Source organism: Coregonus lavaretus, assembly GCF_964263955.1.
Source record: "Coregonus lavaretus genome assembly, chromosome: 37".
NCBI classification, from domain to species: domain Eukaryota; kingdom Metazoa; phylum Chordata; class Actinopteri; order Salmoniformes; family Salmonidae; genus Coregonus; species Coregonus lavaretus.
In genome coordinates, this window is record NC_140024.1 from 9,998,973 (window position 1) to 10,010,054 (window position 11,082).

The following is an 11,082-nucleotide window of genomic DNA, read 5'->3' on the forward strand; positions in this document are numbered from 1 at the left end:
TATAGAACATTTGAGGGCAGAACTGAAAAGACGTGTGCGAGCAAGGAGGCCTACAAACCTGACTCAGTTACACCAGCTCTGTCAGGAGGAATGGGCCAAAATTGCCCAACTTATTGTGGGAAGCTTGTGGGAGGCTACCCGAGACGTTTGACCCAAGTTAAACAATTTAAAGGCAATGCTACCAAATACTAATTGAGTGAATGTAAACTTCTGACCCACTGGGAATGTGATGAAATAAATAAAAGCTGAAATAAATCATTCTCTCTACTATTATTCTGACATTTCACATTCTTAAAATAAAGTGGTGATCCTAACTGACCTAAAACAGTGTCACGCCCTGGCTCGGGGGACTCTCGTATGTTGAGCCAGGGTGTTAGTTTCTATGTTTTGTTGTGGGTTCTAGGTTATTGTATTTCTTTGTTTGAGTGACTCCCAATCAGAGGTAACGAGTGTCAGCTGTTGGCTCGTTGTCTCTGATTGGGAGCCATATTTAACTATCTGTCTTTCACGTTGTGTTTGTGGTTTCTTGTTCATTTCGGTTTGTGTGAAACTGTAGACGTCACGTTATCGTTTATTATTTTGATCGTGTGATCAGTAAATAAAAGATATGTTCACCTTCAACGCTGCGCCTTGGTCCTCCTCTATGTATGACGATCGTGACAGAAGAAACCACCAAGATGGGACCAAGCAGCGTGTTCAGGAGCCATCGCCAGGGAGATCCCTCACAGATCTCCTTCGCCTCCTGGACTGGGTCAAGCCGAGGGAGGAAGACAAGGGCTTGACATTATGGCAGAAGGGCGAGAAGCTGGCGAGGGATATGGAGACGTGGTCCACGGGTAGGAGAGACGCCCCGAAAATTTTTAGGGGGGGGCTCACGACGTCGGACCAGCAGGAGGCCACGATAGAGCGGTCCAGTGGGTTGCCGGAGAAGGCCGCCGGGTTACGGGGGCCACTGGTAGAAGAGGGGATGGAAGGTGTGGAGGCACGGCGAGAGGTACTGGCGTGTGTTGCCAGTCCGGTCCGGCCCGTTCCAGATCCCGGTGTAGAGCCAGTGGTGTGTGTCCCCAGTACGGTCCGGTCTATTCCTGCTCCCCGCACCGAACCTGCGGTGCGCGTCGCCAGCCCAGTCCGGCCCATTCCTGCTCCCCGCATCAAGTCTGTGGTGCGTCTCGTCAGCCCGGCTCTGCCCGTTCCTGCTCCCCGCACCAGGTCGGGGGTGCGCGTCGCCAGCCCGGTCCGGCCCATTCCTGCTCCCCGCGTCAAGTCTGTGGTGCGCGTCGCCAGCCCGGTCCGGCCCATTCCTGCTCCCAGCACCAAGTCTGTGGGGCGGTTCGTCAGCCCTGTCCGGCCCGCTCCTGCTCCCCACACCAAGCCAGTGGTGTGCGTCGTCAGTGCAGCACGGCCCGTGCCTGTTCCCCACACCAAGCCAGTGGTGTGCGTCGTCGGTCCGGCACGGCACGTGCCTGTTCCACTGGAGCCGGATCCGCCGCCTAGGCGGAGTGCCCACCCGGTCCCTCCCCTGTTGTGTTTCGTTGGCGCGGTCGGAGTCCGCGCCTTTAGGGGGGGGTACTGTCACGCCCTGGCTCGGGGGACTCTCGTATGTTGAGCCAGGGTGTTAGTTTCTATGTTTTGTTGTGGGTTCTAGGTTATTGTATTTCTTTGTTTGAGTGACTCCCAATCAGAGGTAACGAGTGTCAGCTGTTGGCTCGTTGTCTCTGATTGGGAGCCATATTTAACTATCTGTCTTTCACGTTGTGTTTGTGGTTTCTTGTTCATTTCGGTTTGTGTGAAACTGTAGACGTCACGTTATCGTTTATTATTTTGATCGTGTGATCAGTAAATAAAAGATATGTTCACCTTCAACGCTGCGCCTTGGTCCTCCTCTATGTATGACGATCGTGACAAACAGGGAATTTTTACTAGGATTAAATGTCAGGAATTGTGAAAAACTGAGTTTAAATGTATTTGGCTAAGGTATATGTAAACTTCCGTCTTCAACTGTATACTGTATATAAGAAATCTTCAAGTTGCTTTTGTACAATACTACTCAACCAATGCGGCTCGGATAGGCTACCCCAATGCCACAGATGTCTCAAGTTTTGAGTGAGCGTGCAATTGGAATGCTGACTGCAAGAATGTCCACCAGAGCTGTTGATAAATTAATCTTCCATTTCTCTACCATAACGTAGTTTTAGAGAATTTGGCAGTACGTCCAACCGGCCTCACAACCACAGACCACTTGTAACAACGCCAGCCCAGGACCTCCACATCCGGCTTCTTCACCTGCGGGATTGTCTTGAGACCAGCCACCCGTACAGCTGATGAAACTGTGGGTTTCCACAACCAAATAATTTCTGCACAAAGCTCATCTGTGCATTCATCGTCCTCACCAGGGTCTTGACCTGACTGCAGTTTGGCGTTGTAACCGACTTCAGTGGGCAAATGCTCACCTTCGATGGCCACTGGCACACTGGAGAAATGTGCTCTTCACAGATGAATCCCGGTTTCAACTGTACCGGCCAGATGGCAGACAGCGTGTATCGCATCGTGTGGGCGAGCAGTTTGCTGATGTCAACGTTGTGAACAGACTGCCCCATGGTGGCGGTGGGGGTTATGGTATGGGCAGGCATAAACTATGGACTGAGGGACAGCCGAGCATAGACGTGGAGGATGGACAGAGGCCCAGCCGGGCACAGGTGTGGAGGTCACAGACAGAGGCCCTGCCGGGCACAGGTGTGGAGGTCACAGACAGAGGCCCAGCCGGGCACAGGTGTGGAGGTCACAGACAGCAACGTGGTCACAGAGCATTTCATATTGTTCTGTAACTAAATCCGATGCATCCATTTAGTATGATATGTATGGGATGCATTAATTTGTGGATGTCCATCATCCATTTCGTATAAGACCAGTCTGCAGACAGAGGCCCAGCCGGGCACAGGTGTCAAGGGCACAGACAAAGGCTGGTGTCTTTCAGGACAAGGCTCCCATCTGGCAACTTTTTGAAGATGGGCCGCTTCATGTCTGCTATGGAAATCAAATCAAATCAAATTTTATTGGCCACATGCGCCTAATACAACAGGTGCAGACATTACAGTGAAATGCTTACTTACAGCCCTTAACCAACAGTGCATTTATTTTTAAGAAAAAAGTAGAATAAAACAACAACAAAGTGTTGAGAAAAAAAGAGCAGAAGTAAAATAAAATAACAGTAGGGAGGCTACCTTTGCAGAGTCAATGTGTGGGGGCACCGGCTAGTTGAGGTAGTTGAAGTAATATGTACATGTGGGTAGAGTTAAAGTGACTATGGATAAATAATTAACAGAGTAGCAGCAGCGTAAAAAGATGGGGTGGGGGGGGGCAGTGCAAATAGTCCGGGTAGCCATGATTAGCTGTTCAGGAGTCTTATGGCTTGGGGGTAGAAGCTGTTGAGAAGTCTTTTGGACCTAGACTTGGCACCCCGGTACCTCTTGCCGTGCGGTAGCAGAGAGAACAGTCTATGACTAGGGTGGCTGGAGTCTTTGACAATTTTGCGGGCCTTCCTCTGACACCGCCTTGAATAGAGGTCCTGGATGGCAGGAAGCTTGGCCCCAGTGATGTACTGGGCCGTACGCACTACCCTCTGTAGTGCCTTGCGGTCGGAGGCCAAGCAGTTGCCATACCAGGCGGTGATGCAACCAGTCAGGATGCTCTCGATGGTGCAGCTGTAGAATTTTTTGAGGATCTGAGGACCCATGCCAAATCTTTTCACTCTCCTGAGGGGGAATAGGCTTTGTCGTGCCCTCTTCACGACTGTCTTGGTGTGTTTGGACCATAATAGTTCATTGGTGATGTGGACACCAAGGAACTTGAAGCTCTCAACCTGTTGCACTACAGCCCCGTCGATGAGAATGTGGGCGTGCTCAGTCCTCTTTTTTTTCCTGTAGTCCACAATCATCTCCTTTGTGTTGGTCACGTTGAGGGAGAGGTTGTTATCCTGGCACCACACGGCCAGGTCTCTGACCTCCTCCCTATAGGCTGTCTCATCGTTGTCGGTGATCAGGCCTACCACTGTTGTGTCGTCGGCAAACTTAATGATGGTGTTGGAGTCGTGCCTGGCCATGCAGTCATGGGTGAACAGGGAGTACAGGAGGGGACTGAGCACGCACCCCTGAGGGGCCCCCGTGTTGAGGATCAGTGTGGCAGATGTGTTGTTACCAACCCTTACCACCTGGGGGCGGCCCGTCAGGAAGTCCAGGATCCAGTTGCAGAGGGAGGTGTTTAGTCCCAGGATCCTTAGCTTAGTGATGAGCTTTGAGGGCACTATGGTGTTGAATGCTGAGCTGTAGTCAATGAATAGCATTCTCACGTAGGGGGAAAGTTTGTAATTATGACTATAAGATTCAACATTTAATCACAGTGAGCAGATCGGGTGTATAGATGGAACATTAAATGAATAGTGTTTAACCTTTGCCTAACATCTCAACTTGCTCAGCACATTAGAACAGACACACACACACACACACACACACAAGCATAAGCAAGTACATGTTTATTCAATATCAACAGCTAGCTAGCTGTAGTGTTTGTTAAGTAATTTCAAAGTATCTAATGTTAGCTAGCTGGGTGTGACAAAACAGGCCTACCATAAAATCACACAATGATTTAAGGCTAGTAGGATAATATTGGGGCTGTCATTAGACTATTTTGATGATGATGTGACAAACTATTTTCACAACCTGTCAAAACACGCAGCTAGCTACTGTTACTGTAAATACTGTACAGTAATACTAAGTTGTTAGCCAACTGTACTAACGTGATGTAGCCTAATACACTGATCTTACCTGCTAGTGCTAGATATTCCAATCGAAAACAGCAGACAACAAAACTTCTGATTTCAGAAAAATATCACATAAGCTGTGAATGTTTAAAAACGTTACTGTTGAATGAAATGTTCGGGGATGAGAGACCCTCCTCTTCTATAGTAGTTCCGGACAATTATATACCTCTGTTCTCATTGGTCAATTCTTGGTTACTTCTTGGTTGCACTGGCATCTCCGATTGGTTGGCGAGTGCAATTCTTGGTTATTTCTTGGTTGCAGACGCTGATATGATTGGTTGTAGTAACCAGAAATGTCCTTTCATTGTCAAGGGGACTGCAATTACTGAGCTCTGTTGTCCATGTTTACAGAGAACAGAAGGTGTCTTGTTTTGCATTTCAATTGTCAGGAGATGGCATCTACCTGTAGGGGAGATCCTCAATTGTTTTGATCAACTCCTTCATCTTCTCCTCACCTCCTTTTGAATAAGGTCAAAGGTAACCGAGGAGGGGAGGGGAGGAAATGTGGAAACAAATGCACTTGAATGTAATGAGACTCTCCTTCACTTGGGCGTCGTCATGCAACGTTTTGGCTACAAGGGTTTAATCACAAATTACATGTGTAAAGTAGTAAAAATACATGTACAGTAGCTAGTTGTGCTAAACATTTTATAGAGTAGCATATTGTTTTTAAATATGTGCGTGCTTTTCTGCTCCCAGTAAACAACAGCTGATTCAAAGGGGGTATGGGAGATCTAAAAACTCTTCTGCGAAGGACTCAGATAGGATACTGTTGTGCTTCCTCTCTGGGAGGAGGCTGTCAAGCAGGCGAGGACACTCCTCCGTTCGCCGACTAACTTATTGGCCTTTTCACAAATAGATTTGTTCACGTCCTGCGTCCTCTCTCCTGCGTCCTCTCTCACCTCCTTTTGAAAAAGCTCAAAGGTATCGAGGAGAGGAGGCAAGGAGAGTCGACTTGGATGAAAATGGCTTGTATGAAATGAGAAGCTCCTTCTCCACTTGTGCGTCATCAGGCAAATTAAGTTTACAGTGTTGGATCCCAAAATAAATGTATAAAGTTATCAAAACGAATTAAGTCAGTTGTGCAACACATCTTGGAATTAGTAACATCATAGGTTTTGCGAAATCTTAACACATGGTGCATTTTACTAATTTGTAAGGTATAGTACATTTAGGAAATTCGTAACATCATACCAATTGTAATTCATAACATATCATACAAAATGGATGATGGACATCCACAAATAATACCTACAATATGAAACGTAAAAATACACTAAATGGTGTATCTTTGATATATGTACAGAATAATATGAAATGCTCTGAGACCAGGTTGGGTCAAGGAGGAAGGATGGAGGACCAAACGATAATCTCCCAACCAACCTAAATTAGAACTGTCTCAAAAAGATTTCCTGCCGAAACCCGGGATCGAACCAGGGACCTTTAGATCTTCAGTCTAACGCTCTCCCAACTGAGCTATTTCGGCTCCACTTCTCAGTCTGGCCCCATAACAATTACTCATAATTTTCCAGTCTGTGGTTGCCTGTCCGGTGTATTTCGTTGGCTTCAGGACCATGAATATTTTCTACTCATCTTTCTCTAACAGGGAGTGACAAATGCCCCCACATCGTTGGAATAATCACTCACACGTTCTATTTTAAACAGCTAGAAAGACAATGCTGCCATCTGCTGGTCCCCTGACAAACTCACACATACTTTTAGTTAGAATTTTTATTAAAATTAGGCTAACCTTTTACTGACTACAGGTACGAGAAGGAGCCTCAGTTGATCGGGAGTCTACTTGCTAACAGACACAGGTTCTCAATGGGTAATGGAAATTCTAGAACTGCTCGGATAAAATGACCTGTTATTTCATCCATTGTCCATGAGAGGGTGATAGTGAACATATTAAATTTGCACGTACCTTTCCGGATGATGCAATATTAATGTGGTCTAAATCAACCATTCTATTAGTTATAGTTTATGTATTATATAAGTTACAGTCTTGTTTATGAACAACATTTTAACACATTATTTGAAAACAAAACCCTCTTCATTTTGTCAAAGCATAACTGTATTTAGGTATAATTTATATTGCATAAAGGCGTTCTACATTATATATTTTATGACTGTTTTTTTTTCTGCTGAATTGTCGACATGTAAAAGGTATAGCAGAGGATGGTTTCGATCCATCGACCTCTGGGTTATGGGCCCAGCACGCTTCCGCTGCGCCACTCTGCTGTCTGATGTCATAGTTAGGAAATGTAGCCTTTGACCCTGTGGGACCAGCTCATCGCTTATGCAATGAGAATCTCAGAGGCTCCTTCAAGAGAATTTGAAAAGAACAATACTTATTTCACTGTCATAGTAAAATACGTAAAGACAAATCTAATGACAAAATGTATATCATTAAACTAACATATAAATGTTCTGTCTAAAATGTTTGTTTTTATATCCAGTCATTTCTTTTATTTACAACCACATGAGATGTGAGAAAAAACGCTACAAATCAAATGCTATTTCACATATTTTATTGTATTTTTGACAAATATGAAATAAGGCATCTGATGGAAATCCAATGGCACAAGTATTATACTATATATAATTTTTCCCCAGACGTATGTTATAAACTAAGGCCTTTCTTATTTAGTGTCAGGGCCACTTCCCCAGTCTTTGGTCTTACATGTCATTGTGTTCTTTGAGATCACTTCATTTATTAGAGATGTATGCATTTTCTCTGTTCTCTTTGCAAATGCCATTAACATCAGGTATATTTTCAATGAAATATGATATGATCCTGTATTTTATTGCTTTACTAGTAAAATAAAGGATACAATGCTTGTCTATAATAGTGCAAAACTATAGTGTCCGTTTAGTATTTCTGCCTACAGCATGGACTCAAACATGATACAATGGAATTATGTTAGATGAAAAGAATACAACGGCAGCATAGGTGATACATTTGCCATTTACTCAACATAAACTGAACAACCAGTCCAGTTAGCTTGTCAGGAGAGAAACATTAAGCCTAGTCCTGGACTAAGGAGAATTTTCAATTGATACATCAGGAGGGTCAGCCTGTCCTTGCATTGGATATCAGACACTGGTTGACCACCTCCAGAAGCTGGGAGTTCTCGAGTGCAGCGGCCACTCTCTCTTTGTCTGCCAGCTGTTTGTTGACTGGAACAAAGCAAAAACAAAAGGGTTTAGTCAGGGGCAATTCCACGGTAACTGAGTGATGCTGAGACTCAGATATTTCACTTTAAGATATATCTAAAACAAAACCCAATGATTGCAAAGTTAAACAACCCATACAACTCTATGCACAAGGACTACTTTGAACAATTTCCACAAAAACACATTTACTTGAAGAACAGTCCAGATGTAAAGTTCCGTAGCAGAATGACAGCAAAAAAAAGAACAAACTGTCATTCTGTTACCAAAATTGTAGTTCAAGTAAATGTGTTTTTGTCAAATTTTCTGTGGAAATTGCTAAATGTAGTCCTTGTGCATAGGGTTCTATGGTTTGCTTAACTTTGCAGTCATTGGTTTTTGTTTGACTTACATTTTAAAGTGAAAATTCAGAGCCTCAGTATCACTGTTACTGTAAAATTGATATTAGGGCTTCTCAAAAAGGGCAGTCTACAACACAGTCGTCTTGAAGGTGTGATTGTTGGTCTCAGCCTCAATGTTGAGTTACTTCAGAGGCATGTCACTTTACCTGCATCTTCTGAGGCATGCGTCCCAGGAGTGATGTGCACGTCAATCTGCAGAGATATGATTAGGCATTGACAGACATGACCCACTATGTTAATGTTAAATGTTCAGGCAATTAAACAATATTAAAGCTTGCTCTCACAGCTCACCGGAAGCAGACATAATTTATTTCACCCACCTTAAACCTTTCTGGCAGGGACCGCAGCAGCTTGACTTTGATGGACAGGCCTATGAGAGTTGCCATGCTGCAGTGGGGTATAGTGGGGGTGAACTCCACACCCACTGTGTTCTCTTGGTCATTTACCTGTAAAGAAAAATAAAGTTGATGGTTTTATTAGGTTAACACAGTATAGGCTATCTACTGTACTTAGTAGCTACACGAATGTGTTTGTGTGTCGAACTTCTAACTTGTGAAAGAAGTTTAACTCACGCGCACTCGCACTTGTTCCACGACATTCAACTCTTCGAGGGACAGTGGGTGTTCAGGATCATTAATGGATCTGATGAGATGTAGCGCGTGTTAAGGTGAAATCTGATAACACAGTGTTGAGTAATTTGCTTTCTTATTAAAGAATGAAGCATCATATGCAAAGTTAATTAGTATGACATTGAAAGCTCAATGTATCCTTTAGCTAGCTAACGTTACACAGAAAGGATATCAAATATTTCTCTGTCGTCGATGGGATCAGCAACATCTTCGTCCTCGTCATTTGCCGTCTGAAGTCTCTCGCCTGTTCGTTGAAAAATCAAGGGATTCGCGTTCTCTAAACTGGTCCCCCCTGACATTTGTGATGTTGAAATAAAATAAATACGGTATATTTGTTTGTGCTATTGTTTTTTACTGCGGACCACGGGACTGAACGATCCACTTCCGGAAACAGTACGGAAAACTGTAGACGTCTAAACGAACACAGGCGCAGCCCAGCGATTTAGTGTAATGTTGGATTTCCAGATGTATCCAGCAGGTGGCAGCATACTCATCTTAAATTCTGTAATGTGACTGCGTGAACTACAAGGTTAATCTATAATGGTAAAATTACACAGAAGCAAGAAAATAATTATCCAAGTACAAAATAATGTTTATGCAAAAATGTTTCATAGATAAAACAGCAATTCAATTAGCCCTCTTACACATGTAAATTGTGAATCCCAGGCAAAGCAGCTTTGTACCATAGACTCAAATGATAAACTCCAGCTAAGATCTTTAGTAGCAGTATAAGTAACATCTGATGACTCAGAATACCATCTCCAATGCACCATTTCAAGCCAAGCCTAACCCATAATTGTACAATTAATCACCTGTGTCTTTTGGAACATGTTTGAAAAGGTTTAAATCCAGTTTAAACTGTACTTTCACTATGTATGTTTATAGTATCAATAGCAGCCGACAAAGTCAATGTTGTTATGTCCATATTTCGAGTGATACATTACATAAATTACCATCTTGGGTGATTCCTTTTACTGTGCCAAATAATCTAAATAGCTGAATGACATTAGCTATTAGAAATACTGGGCACACACTATTCAAAATACCCCAAACCCATTTGTTGAGTGTCACCAATGCAAACAATAACATTGAAAACCACTATTGAAAAACCTTGGTAATATATCACTAAGGACTTCCTTTAATCTGAAAGCAAACTGACCTTCTCTCTGTCTATCTTGTCAACAGCTGTTGAAGAAACCTCCTGGTTTGCTCGCTCCAGTACACAATGAGCCTCCATTGTACCCTAAAGCCTGTCTCAGCCTGAAATCCCTGTTTAGATGGAACTTGATAACACACCTTCCTTATTCCATTTACATGAGCCCAGCTTGGTTGTGAGCTCATAGGAGGCAGTAGTATCTTGTTGAAATTTATTAAACCCCTGTAAAAAAATGTTCACTTGAATTACAGGAACTGTGATTATGCATGTATTTCAGTATCAAAGCTTGCAAAGTAAAAATACAGTGTACCAACTAAAATTCTCAAGCTATTCCTCACCCTTGGTTGTTTTTAAGTTACTCATTCATCAGCACTGTCAGTGGGATTAGTTCAGTGGGGCAGTTAGCTGAACGACCTACATTCTGTGTCAACAATAACAATTAAGGTAAAGGCAGGCAGGATTCTTGGGTGTGGTTAGTTTGCTCTAGGCTAAGTGCTGGGCTGCTAGCCATTCCACCAGGGACACGTATCAGCATGCTATCCTTGCTCTAGTCTTTGCTGACCCAGGCAATACTATGCACAAGCAACTTTTCACCTTATGTAAAGAAAGAGAGGAGTCAGGGGACTGTCAAAAAGGTGAGTGAGCGTCAGTGTGCCATCTCTCTACAGGTGATGAAACACAAGGAAGGAGGACACACAGACAGACAGGATATGGATATATTTTAGCGCCTCCTACCAGCATAGAATCCTCTTAGCCCTGGAATGTGGAGTCAGGTAGCATGTGTGAGTCATTTCCTCCCATCCCACTGACCCCACCCTTTCAGAAGGTAAAGAGAGACTTTCAACACAGTTTCTGCATGACACTCCACAGTGACATCACAACAGCTTTGAGAACTGGTTGAGAGTG

At 43.8% G+C, this 11,082-nt stretch overlaps 1 protein-coding gene across 1 annotated transcript; it reads right to left on the reverse strand.

Annotated features, from left to right (window-relative positions):
• Positions 1–7,768: 7,768 nt before the first annotated feature.
• On the reverse strand, positions 7,769–10,282 carry LOC311111490 (cytosolic iron-sulfur assembly component 2B-like). Its single transcript, XM_084154227.1, has 6 exons — positions 10,180–10,282; positions 9,180–9,555; positions 8,964–9,033; positions 8,712–8,837; positions 8,538–8,583; positions 7,769–7,996 (listed from the first exon to the last, which is right to left on the reverse strand). Exons 2-6 carry the CDS (start codon positions 9,317–9,319, stop codon positions 7,890–7,892), a joined length of 489 nt encoding a protein of 162 aa, XP_084010353.1. The 5' UTR covers positions 9,320–9,555; positions 10,180–10,282; the 3' UTR covers positions 7,769–7,889.
• Positions 10,283–11,082: the final 800 nt, after the last annotated feature.